The sequence below is a fragment of the Malaclemys terrapin genome, chromosome 4, assembly GCF_027887155.1.
Source record: "Malaclemys terrapin pileata isolate rMalTer1 chromosome 4, rMalTer1.hap1, whole genome shotgun sequence".
NCBI classification, from domain to species: domain Eukaryota; kingdom Metazoa; phylum Chordata; order Testudines; family Emydidae; genus Malaclemys; species Malaclemys terrapin.
In genome coordinates, this window is record NC_071508.1 from 36,796,755 (window position 1) to 36,809,685 (window position 12,931).

At 44.3% G+C, this 12,931-nt stretch overlaps 2 protein-coding genes across 2 annotated transcripts in view; one reads left to right on the top strand and one right to left on the bottom strand.

Annotated features, from left to right (window-relative positions):
* The window catches only part of LOC128836107 (uncharacterized), a 342,237-nt gene that overhangs the window by 122,782 nt on the left and 206,524 nt on the right, over nt 1-12,931 (top strand). The window lies entirely within an intron of this gene.
* LOC128836347 (NACHT, LRR and PYD domains-containing protein 3-like) overlaps nt 1-12,931 on the bottom strand; it is a 96,452-nt gene that overhangs the window by 64,086 nt on the left and 19,435 nt on the right. The window contains exon 4 of the mRNA XM_054026552.1: nt 10,642-10,731. Within this exon, the coding sequence (XP_053882527.1) occupies nt 10,642-10,731 (90 nt within the window). The remainder of the gene's footprint in view (nt 1-10,641; nt 10,732-12,931) is intronic.

The window sequence follows — 12,931 nt, forward strand, 5'->3', positions numbered from 1 at the left end:
CGGACAGCTCTAGTAGTAGAAGGCTCTCATTCCCCAAAATTTGACAAGTTCTTTCCTTCCCGCCTCACACAAGCCCCCGTCCAAGTTTCACCTCCCAGTTTCATGTGTAGTTGCTAATAAAAAATAAGTTTCTGTTAATTACTGTTTCCATCATGTTCTTTTGGAGGAGGGGGGGAAGGGGGGGAAGGGGGTTGGTAATTTGACAGGACAGTTACCTTTAGCAGGGTACATAGGCGGGGGCAGGTCCAGCAGCAGGGCACATACACAGTGCAGTCACTAGTTACCCTGGTCAGTCTGGGAGGTGGTTTTCATGTTCTGTGGTGGGGGGTGGGTTGCTCTGTGACTTTGTGGCGGGGGAGGGCAATTACAGATCTTATGCGGCGGTCCTTATCCTGGATCACAGAGCCACGCAGCAAGGGATCTGTAACCGTCCTCCCCCTGCCACAAAGTCACATAGCCCCCCATACACACAGTCCCGATCAGAAGGGGTGACAGGCTCCGTTGAAACAACCAGTCCACCACTGCGGAGCCTGTCAATCCTGGAGTTTAGAAGCGTCATTTGCGTCACTACACTACACCCGCTCCCCACCACAGTCTGCGTCCCAGGTTTAAAACATTCCCGCGAAAACAGTAATAAAGAAAACGGTGTTCATTAGCAAAGTAGAAGTGATTTTATTTCTAAACGTGTGTTGGAAGGGGGTGAAGGGGGTATGTAACTGGAGAGGATAGTCAACATTAACTGGGTAAAGAAACGGGGGCAGGTTCAGCTTCTCTGTACACAAATTTAAAAGTCACAGGTTACCCTGCTCAGTCAGGAACTTAGCTTTCAAAGCCTCCCGGATGCACAGCGCGTCCCGCTGGGCTCTTCTAATCACCCGGCTGTCTGGCTGGGCGTAATCAGAAGCCAGGCTATTTGCCTCAACCTCCCACCCCGCCATAAAGGTCTCCCCCTTGCTCTCACAGAGATTGTGGAGCACACAGCAAGCTGCTATAACAATGGGGATATTGGTTTCACTGAGATCACAGCGAGTCAGTAAGCTTCTCCATCTCCCCTTGAGACGGCCAAAAGCACACTCCACCACCATTCTGCACTTGCTCAGCCGGTAGTTGAAGAGTTCTTTTTCACTGTCCAGGGCGCCAATATACGGCTTCATGAGCCAGGGCATTAGCGGGTAGGCTGGGTCCCCGAGGATGACTATAGGCATCTCCACATCCCCAAGAGTTATTTTGTGGTCCGGGAAGTAAGTACCTTCCTGCAGCCGTCTAAACAGACCAGAGTTCTTGAAAACACGAGCGTCATGAACCTTGCCCGGCCATCCCACGTAGATGTTCGTAAAACATCCCCTGTGGTCCACCAGTGCTTGCAGCACCATGGAAAAGTAGCCCTTTCTGTTAATGTACTGGCTGGCCTGGTGGTCCGGTGCCAGGACAGGGATGTGAGTTCCATCTATGGCCCCACCGCAGTTTGGGAATCCCATCGCTGCGAAGCCATCTATGATCGCCTCCACGTTTCCCAGGGTCACTATCTTTGACAGCAGTACATCAACGATTGCCTTGGCTACTTGCATCACAACCCCCACGGTAGATTTGCCCACGCCAACGTGGTTCACGACTGACCGGTAGCTGTCTGGCGTTGCAAGCTTCCAGAGGGCTATGGCCACTCGCTTCTGGACAGTCAGGGCTGCTCGCATCCGGGTGTCATTGCGCTTCAGGGCAGGGGACAGCAACTCACAAAGTTCAAGGAAAGTTCCCTTATGCATGCAAAAGTTTCGCAGCCACTGGGATTCATCCCAGACCTGCAGCACTATGCGGTCCCACCAGTCCGTGCTTGTTTCCCGGGCCCAGAATCGCCGTTCCACAACATCCACATGACCCATTGCCACCGTGATGTCCTCGGCGCTGGGTCCCGTGCTTTCTGACAGGTCTGTGCTACTCTCAGACTTCAGGACCTCACCGCGGTGCCGTAGCCTCCTCACCTGACTTATCTGCATCTGCCTCTGGGAAAGGTGGATGATAAGCTGCGAGGCGTTGAGAACGGCCACAACTGCAGCGATGGTCGCAGCGGGCTCCATGCTCGCAGTGCTGTGGCGTCCGCGCTGTCACTGACTAGAAAAGTGCGCGAACTGATTTCCCGCCGGCGCTTTCAGGGAGGGAGGGCGGGAGTGATGGACGGATGACGACAGTTACCCAAAAGCACCCTCGACACATTTTTTTACCCAGAAGGCATTGGCGGCTCCACCCAGAATTCCAATGGGCAGCAGGGACTGCGGGAACTGTGGGATAGCTGCCCACAGTGCACCGCTTCCAATGTCGACGCTTTCCCCGTTAGTGTGGACTCACAAAGTCGAATTACTGTCCTTAGTGTGGACACACACGTTCGAATTTGCAATATCGATTCCAGAAATTCGATTTAAGTAAAATCGAACTACTCTCGTAGTGTAGACAAGGCCTTAATTTATTAGGCTTAGACTTGCATGTTTTTGCTTCATTTTGCTTGGTGACTTACTTTGTTCATTCTGTTATTACTTGAAACCACTCAAATCCTACTTTTTATACTTAATAAAATCACTTTTGTTTATTAATTAGCCCAGAGTAAGTGATTAATACCTGAGGGAGCAAACAACTATGCATATCTGTCTATCAGTCATATAGGGGGCGAACAATTTATTAATTTACCCTCTATAAGCTTTATACAGAGTAAAATAGTTTTATCTGGGGTTCAGGCTCCCAGAAAGGCTGAATACTGGGTGCTGGGAAAGTCCCTGTGAACTGAGAAGCCCCTGGGCTGAGTGACTCACAACTGCAGAGAGATGTGGCCCAACCTCTGGGTCTGTGCTGGAGCTGACTAGGGGCTGCAGACAGGGGAGTTTGAGAGGGAGAGCAAGAGATCCCACTGCCGAACAGGCTACCAGGTGACAGTGAGAGTACTAGCTGTTGCTGTGAGTGAGTTTGCTTTATTGTTTGAATTTTAATTGTGATTGGCTGCTTGGATGTTGTTTTAAAGGGCATAAATATTGATAATGGTTAGGTTTTTGAAGATTTTATAAAGTGTGTGTGTGTGAGAGAGAAAGAGAGAGAGAGAGCTGCCAGAGAGATTCAGGTACAAAGATGAAACATGCATACAAATAAGATAATCATATTCAGTAAATCATAACCTTTCCATGAGTTATCTTGCATAAAGCATATCGTAGTTATGCCATATTCATGTCCCAATAATATTTCTATGAAGGATATGGTGGTGTCAGTGTGTCACAGTCTCTGCTATTTTTATGATAATATGTAGACAAGAAGATGCTTTTTGATATTACCTGTTCAGCTCTGTGGCCATCAGGCATAAAAGAGGAATCCTAGAAACAGTAGAGGAAATCTAAGACTCCACTTATGACTCTGATCCTTAATCTTGTTGGCTGGTGAAGGAGAGTAAGAGCACTTAGAACACCCACTAACAACTATTTTCACCATGTATTTTTGAGGAGGAAAATCTAACCCATCCAACTATTGAGCACTGGTCAGTACTTAGTCACAGTTCTCAGCCAATGGGAGCTGCAGAGGTGGCGGTTGGGGCAGGGGCAGTACGTGGAGGCACCTGGCTGCCCCTAAACATAGAAGCCAGAGGGGATACACGTTGCTGCTTCTGGGAGCCTCGGCACATGTGGAGTGGCCTCTGACACTGCTCCCTGGCTAGAGGGCGGGAGCAGGGCAAGCCCCAGACCCTGCTCCCCAGTGGAATCTCAAGGACTGGATTAAACTGGCTGGAGGGTTGGATGTGGCCCATAGGCCATAGTTTGCCCACCCCCACAGTAGTGCCTGATGGGAAACCAAGAACAGGTCTCCTTTGTGGTAGGCACTGTACAGAGTTTTCCTACCAAGTCACTCCCCCGAGTAGTTTACAATGTAATTAGACAAAACAGAGAAATGGAGGGGACAGGGACAGAACACAAAGCAGAATGAATGGCATAATTGTTGGTAATAGCCAATCAGCACAGCAGGAGAATGTCAAGACAGTAGGCAGTCTGATGACATCACTGTCCATTGCTCTCGGCTGAGGCTGCTTCTGTGTTTGTTCCTCCTGTCTGAGAATCTCTCTGGGCCCATGACTGGCTCCTCCCAGGAATTTCATGGAGATTTAAGACAATGGCATTAAACTAGCAGCAGAAACTGACTAGGAGGCTGTCATAAATATAAAGGGAAGGGTAACCACCTTTCTGTATACAGTACTATAAAATCCCTCCTGGTCAGAGGCACAAAATCCTTTTACCTGTAAAGGGTTAAGAAGCTCAGGTAACCTAGCTGGCACCTGACCAAAAGGACCAATAAAGGGACAAGATACTTTCAAATCTGGGGAGGGGGAAAAGGCTTTGTTTTGTCTGTTCTTTGTCTGTCTGTTTTGTGTGCTTGCCGGAGACAGATCAAGAAAGCAAGCAATCCAACTCCATTAGTAAGTACTAGCAAAGAAATGTGTTAGTTTACTTTTATTTTGGTTTGTGATTTCCTTTGTAGGAGGAGGGAGGTTTATCTTTGGTTTTGTAACTTTAAGGTTTTGCCTAGAGGGGAGATCCTCTATGTTCAAGTCTTTTGTTATTCTGTAAACTACTTACCATCCCAATTTTACAGAGGTAATTCTTTTACCTTTTCTTTAATTAAAGTTCTTCTTTTAAGAATCTGATTGATTTTTCATTGTTTTAAAATCCAAGGGGTTGGGTCTGTGTTCACCTGTACCAATTGGTGAGGATATATTCTCAAGCCTCTCCAGGAAAGGGGGTGTAAGGGTTTGGGGGATTATTCTCAAGCCTGCCCAGGAAAAGGGGTGTAGGGACTTGGGGGGATATTTGGGGAAGGTAGGTCTCCAAGTGGCCCTCCCTAAATGTTTGTTTAAATCACTTGATGGTGGCAGCGTAACCTAATCCAAGATACAAGGAAGGATTTGTGCCTTGGGGAGTTTTTAACCTAAGCTGGTAGAAATATCTTAGGGAGACTTTCACGTGGGTCCCCACGTCTGTACCCTAGAGTTCAGAGTGGGGAGGGAACCCTGACAGAGCCAGTGGGGGGACTGGAGTATTGACTTGATGTGGTCATCGTGGCATAAACCATGGAAGGGGTGGACAGTTCTTCTTGTACTATCTGTAACGTAGGCATCGTTTTTACATTCAGCTTTAGGTGCAGCGAAATAGAGTGATCCAGTCTGGAGAGGAGAAGTGGATTGAACAATATGGCTAGGTCCTCATGTGGGCAGAATGTGTGCAGATTCTGATCAAACTGGCAATTCCTAATTAAACTATGATTTACTATTAAAAACAGAATTATACGATGAGAGACTTTAAACAAGGAAAAATGACACTCCAGTCGCTTTGGATAGTTTGATTCTAATTTTAGACACAAAAGAAGACACTACAAAGGTAGAAACTAATATTAGGCTACTGAAAAATCCTAACAAATGGTGAAACCCAAGAAAAAGAGAATAAGAAAAGAAGAGATGAAAGACACTAGAGATGAAAGGCACAGAAAACATACTGGCAATGGCAGAAGTGAAACAGAACATGAGAGCCCAGACACATGAGGAGTAATCTAAAGATTAACCAGAAGGGATTTATTGGGAGTTATCCCGAACAAGCAGATGAACAGTAACTATCTCAACACTGTAAACCAAATTGTCTAAAAATTGGTGTAATAGAAGTGGGCAAAACTCTGTGGCAGCTGTGTTCTTTGTTAAAAAGTAGAGAAAATAAAGGATATGAAGGAGGAGTGCACAGAGGGAGTTTCAGAGATGGAGGAGATTGGAGAAAAGAGAAAGGGAATTAGAGGGGCCCTCTGGGGGCTCCCCCCCATAACTCAAATGATCAGATGGTAATTTATCCCTGAGAGTGAGGGTTGAGGTCCCATATATGGCAAATGTACTTCTCTTGGGTTAAAAGCAACAAAGAGTCCTGTGGCACCTTTAAGACTAAGGGCTTGTCTATACTTACCGCGCTGGTTCGGCGGCAGGCAATCGAACTTCTGGGTTCGATTTATCGCGTCTAGTCTGGACGCGATAAATCGAACTCAGAAGTGCTCCCCGTCGACTCCGGTAATCCTGCTCGCCGCGAGGAGTACGCGGAGTCGACGGGGGAGCCTGCCTGCCGGGTCTGGACGGGGGTAAGTTCGAACTAAGGTATGTCGACTTCAGCTACGTTATTCACGTAGCTGAAGTTGCGTACCTTAGTTCGATTTGGGGGTTTAGTGTAGACCAAGCCTAACAGATGTATTGGAGCATAAGCTTTCGTGGGTGAATATTCACTTCGTCAGACGCATGTCTGGGTTGTTTCTTTCAGTCCAAGTGTTATTGGGAGAGTACAGGGTGTAGCGTTCAGGAAAGTACAGTCATTTGGGGACAGATTTATATATTTTGGTATTTTATTTTTGGATTTAAATGAAGGGGAAAGCTGGAGCAGGTAGGGAAAATAATAAAGGAGATAGCTGTGGAAGTCTACAAACAGAAATCAAACCATATCTAGGCAAACCATTTTAATACAATACAGTTAGAAATGGGAGAGACAGCTGCATTTAAAGTCTTAGAATCCATATAAGAGCATTTTTTAAAAAGGGTGAAGTTCCATTACAGAGTAACACCCTGCTTTCCCATAATGGAAAGTGGTCCATTATAGACTGCGAGTGAATCAAGATCAAGAGATGGTCAAGAATCTATTGGAGTGAAATTAACTACAAATAACCTGCTGTGAAGCCAGAAAACAGAAGAATGTATATGTGGGTCAAATCTCTTGATTCCCCAAAAGTCCAATTCACATATTTTCATCCCTAATTATAAGATGCACATTTCTCTCCCATATAAATTAAACATACCATAGACAATTTGTTTTGTTCCTTCAATATGACACACACCCTGAATTAGAAACTTGACATTTATGTACCCTAGGAATCAGATACGTCCATCTCTCTGTACATAAATAATCTGTCTTGTTCCTGCCATTTCATGCCTCATGTTCTACTATATGTCCTAAAAGACGTGAAATGAAAGGTATTAGATAAACCACAGAATGTTGTTTTCTTTCTAAACTATTATTGTACTAAAGAAGTGGTAGAAATGAAGGAGAAAGGAATATTGAAAGAGATAAACACCTATCGAGAAATTCCTTAAAGGGGGAAATTTCAATTGGGAGTCTTGACTAATAATAGGAGTACTTGTGGCACCTTAGAGACTAACAAATTTATTGTAGCATAAGCTTTCATGGGCTACAGCTCACTTCATCGGATGCATGTAGTGGAAATACAGAAGGAAGATATTATATATATATACACATACACACACATACGTACACACACACACACACCCACACAGGGAACATGAAACAATGGGTGTTACCATACACATTATAAGGAGAGTGATCAGTTAAGGTGAGCTGTTGTCAGCAGGAGAGAAAAATAACTGTTTGTAGTGGTAATGAAAATGGCCCATTTCCAGCACTTGACAAGGAGATATAAGGAACTGTAGGAGGGGGAAAGATAAGCATGGAGAAATAGTTTTACATTGTGTAATGGCCCATCCACTCCCAGTCTTTATTCAAACCTAATTTAATGGTGTCCAATTTGCAAATTAATTCCAATTCAGCAGTCTCTCGTTGGAGTCTGTTTTTGAAGTTTTTTTGTTGTAATATCACGACTTTTAGGTCTGTAATCGAGTGGCCAGGGAGGTTGAAGTATTCTCCAACTGGTTTTTGAATGTTATAATTCTTGATGTCTGATTTGTGTCCATTTATTCTTTTACGTAGAGGCTGTCCGGTTTGGTCACTGTACAATTAATTGGTCACAATTAATAATCTGTTGGTCAGTTAAGAGCCCCAAGTATCCTCATCTGAAAAATACTCTCCAGTGTAAAAGCTGACCTGAAAAGAACCTAGCAATAAAATTAGTCTGCTAACACTCCCGGACTCAACAAAGGAGGTTCTCCTAATTAAATTCATTGGCTACAACACTTATCGAATTGGCTAATATAGTTTGTTAGATTTCAGTTTTAAAATCTAATTGGGTCCATGGCAAATTCATAAAATAGCCCCACATTGACACTTACAGCTGTGGGTTATGCTTGGCATTTCTGGCATTTCATAGTGTGTGGTATTAGGACAGCATCCCTTGTATACAATCCTACCATGTGCAGCAATTTCATCTGTATTATTATTCATTAAATTGTAATGGGCTTCTTCTCCCCCAGTGGCTGGACTGCAGAGGGTTGTGGCAAGAGAGAGGCTGAGGGAATGGGAAATTGAAACAAAGTGTTCTTATGGTTGGTGGTTCTGCTCATTGCCAACTCCAGGGGCAGCAGGCACTGCTGTGTTAGGGCTCTCATACATTTTGGATTGTATATAACGTGGTCTCGCCTCATTCTTTCCAATACCCCTGATGTTACAATATATTTTGTACCAATATGGTTCTACAGTGGGGGCACCTGGGATTTTTCCCCTGATGAGCCACCTAGAATTATTTTTTCATGTTGTCAGGTTGGCCATTTTTTGTTTCTTGTCTGAGCTTGTCAAACTTTGTTTTTGAAAAGGATAGAATCATAGTATCATAGAATATTAGCCTTGGAAGAGATCTCGAGAGGTCATCTAGTAAATCCCCTGCTCAAAGCAGGACCAACACCAACTAAATCATACCAGCTAAGGCTTTGTCAAGCCAGGCCTTAAAAACCTCTAAGAATGGAGATTCCACCACCTCCCCAGATAACCCATTCCAGTGCTTCACCATCCTCCTAGTGAAATAGTGTTTCCTAATATTCAACCTAGACCTCCCCCACCGCAACTTGAGACCATTGCTCCTTGTTCTGTCATCCGCCACCACTGAGAACAGCCTAGCTCCATCGTCTTTGGAACCCCGCTTCATGTAGGTTAAGGCTGCTATCAAATCCCCCCTCACTCTTCTCTTCTGCAGACTAAATAACCCCAGTTACCTCAGCCTCTCCATGTAAGTCATGTGTCCCAGCCCCTTAATAATTTCCGCTGCCCACTGCTGGACTCTCTCCAATTTGTCCACATCCCTTCTGTAGTTGGGGGACCGAAATTGGACACAATATTCCAGGTGTGGGCTCACCAGTGCCAAATAGAGGGGAATAATCACTTTCCTCGGTCTGTTGGCAATGCTCCTACTAATACAGCCCAATATGGCATTGGCCTTCTTGTTAACAAGGGCACACCATTGACTCATATCCAGTTTCTTGTCCACTGTAATCCCCAGGTCCTTTTCTGCAGAACTGCTACTTAGCAAGTTGGCCCCCAGCCTGTAGTGGTGCATGGGATTCTTCCTTCCTAAGTGCAGAACTCTGCAGTTTTCCTTGTTGAACCTCATTAGATTTCTTTTGGCCCAATCCTCCAATTTGCCTAGGTGACTCTGGATCCTATCCCAACCCTCCAGCGTATCTACCTCTCCGCCCAGTTTAGTGTCATCTGTGAACTGGCTGAGGGTGCAATTAATCCCATCATCCAGATCATTAATAAAGATGTTGAACAAAACTGGCACTCTGCTTCATACCAGATGCCAACTAGACATTGAGCCGTTGATCGCTACCCACTGAGCCTGACAATCTAGCCAGCTTTCTATCCACCTTACAGTCCGTTCATCCAATCCATACTTCTTTAACTTGCTGGCAAGAATACTGTGGGAGACCGTATCAAAAGCTTTGCTAAAGTCAAGATATATCACATCCACCACTTTCCGCATACCCACAGAGCCAGTTATCTCATCATAGAAGGCAATCAGGTTGGTCAGGTACGACTTGCCCTTGGTGAATCCATATTGACTGTTCCTGATCACCTTCCTCTCCTCCAAGTGCGTCAAAATGGATTCCTTGAGGACCTGCTCTATGATTTTGCTGGGGACTGAAGTGAGGCTGACTGATCTGTAGTTTCCTGGGTTCTCTTTCTTCTCTTTTTTAAATATGGGCAGTATATTTGCCTTTTTCCAATCGTCCGGGACCTTCCTTTGTCCAATAAATAATTTATCTTCTCACTTGTAGGTTTAAACTTGTGTAAAAGGTGGATTCTCTGTAACTTGAAGTCTTTAAACCATGATTTGAGGACTTCAGAGACTCAGGAGGTAATGAAGTGACTCTTAATCCTGGGTGCCACAAGAACCATCACAGCGGGACAGAGAGAGAGAGAAAAACCACCCACTCCTCTCCCCCAAACCCCACCTTTGAATCAGGGAGAAATGAGATCAAACGATGATACATGAATCATAAACAAATAGACTTGCACAGGGTTTAGATACCATGGTGACAGGCACCTTAGAAATACCTAAGATTAAAATACCTAAAATCTTCCCTCCAACCTCCTCAGTCTTTCCTGACCTTAAGCCACCCACAGCCACACTGCTTAGCTCTGTCTCTCCTGCTCACCTGTTGCTATGAGACCTGGGATAAATGTCATTGAACCACTAGGCTGCCATATAAGCCAAACCTACATGTATTCCAGCAAATACTGGTGCAACTAGATGTCAATGGAGCTATGACAGTTTATGTCAGCTGAGTATCTGTCCCATTGACTGGACAGTTAAACAAATTCCTGAGCAGAAATGGTGAAGAGCTGCATGGCTACAGAATTTCTGGGATAACAGTAGTAAAGAGGGGATTTAAAAAAGGAAGGAACAATTTCTTACTTTAGTTTCTTTAATTTACAGTTTGGATCCTCCAATGCTTCACAGAACAGGTAAATAGGCGAATGATGCGTCTCATGCTGATGTTCTGCCCTGAAAAGAGAGAATAGACATTTTCTATGTTGTTCTCTGGACACAAATTTTAAATCTATTTCCTGAACAGTAAAATAGGCTCTTATATGGCATGATCATGCACTATGAATGAGATATTCTGCCGTTTCAATGCATTACATTGATACCTAAATCCTCCAAACTAGAAATATACCCAGTACATTAAGAAGAACAGGAGTACTTGTGGCACCTTAGAGACTAACAAATTTATTAGAGCATAAGCTTTCGTGGACTACAGCCCACTTCTTCGGCTGTAGTCCACGAAAGCTTATGCTCTAATAAATTTGTTAGTCTCTAAGGTGCCACAAGTACTCCTGTTCTTCTTTTTGCGGATACAGACTAACACGGCTGTTACTCTGAAACTTGCCAGTACATTAAGATGTACTTTAAATACACAGAGTCAAATAGAATAGATTCTGCTATTCATTTTTTGAACTTGTGGTTCTCTGAGCATTCACATGTAGTTCTAAGAACTCACACCAATGGGAATGTCTCCAGTGGTTCTTTGCTTTTGTGTTGGTCAGTCATTTTTCAAATCAGTTCTGGAGATACAATAGGAATTATTGTGTTTCACTGACCAAGAGAGTTGACTTTCATTTACCTACTGAAGTAAAAACCAAAAAGATGAGTATTTGCTTACAATTTAAAGTATGACAACTATCACTCAGCAAGGTGTAATTGGTGTTACACTTTCTGAAATTACATCCCCATAACTAACCAGAAATGATTGCTTATTAGATCTTGACACCAAAGAGCATAACAGGGCAAGTTAATTTTAAGGCAGCATCTGTATAACAAATAGTGCTGGATTATCACCATCATGCCAAATCCTGAATAGACGTAGCCTCCTTGCAGATCGAGCACCACCCAGATCAATCTCTACCTGGGACCTTACGATGGTCTGGCTGGATTCTCAATCTATGTACATTACTGGCATTCTCATTGCGTCACCAAAGCTTTTGGCAACCATGTGACCACCGACCATCTAGTAGCATTCATGGGTAAATGTGTTTTGTAATTCATGAATCTTCCATCCTAATAATGTGTTGATGCCAAGAAAGCTGCTGAAACCAAATCAGTGCTGAGCTTGTCCTGCCACATAATATGGAGCAACCGACAAAGACAACAAGAATCAAAAATGTCAATCCACCACTCTTCAGCCTTCCTCAGTGGTGTTTTTACGAATGCAAATTGGTGAGACTGATACTGCAATGCTGTGTCCAGTTCTGATGTCAACATTTTTAAAAGGTTGTTGAAACACTAGAAAGGAGCCTTAAAAATGATTTGAGGGCTGGAGAAAATGCCAGTGAGTGACTGAAGGAGCTCAATTTTTTTTTAGGTTAGCGAAAGTAAGATCAAGATGTGACTTCTTACGGTGTCCAAGTACCTACATGGAGAGGAAATAGCAGGTACTAACGGGCTCTTTAATCTAGTGAAGAAAGGCATAACAAGACCCAATGGCTTGAAGTTAAGGCCAGACAAATTCAAATTAGACATAAGGCACACTTTAAAAAAAAAAACAGCGAGGGTGGTTAACCATTGGAACAAAATACCAAGGGAAGTGGTAGATTCTCCATTTCTTGATGGCTTCAAATCCAGACTGGGTTCCTTTCTGGAAGAAATGTTTTAGTCAAATACAACCTAGGGGTAAGTGAAATTCCACAGCTTATGTTATATATGAGGACAGACTAGAGGAGCTAATGGTCCCTTCTGGCCTTAATATCTATAACTCCAGAGGGGGAGGGGCACATGGATTACATGCCCCCCCAGATTTCTGCCAGAGTTTCTGCCAGCTGGGTTCCCATCCTGTGCAGAAGTTCCTGGATCTGGTGAGCTGCAAACTGTGGTCGCATGGAGAGGGAGGAGCAAACAGCTGGGAGCTACAGGGAAGGGCTACTGAGGGTAAGAGGGGAGGGCGTGCCTGGGAGGGGCATGACTCAAACTGTTGGGGGAAGCTGAACCTTTAAATTGTTCCCCCTACTGTCAGCAGGTACCAGTCTTTTCTGTATAACTCTGTAAACCGAAGGGAGACACTCTGGTTGAAATTCTGGCCCCACTGAAGTCAATAGGAGTTTTGTTATTGACTTCATTGAAGCCAGGATTTCACCCACTATCTGTCTCAGCTCCCATCTCTCTACTTCAGCTCTGACAACCACATCCCTGCATTTCATACCTTTGAGCT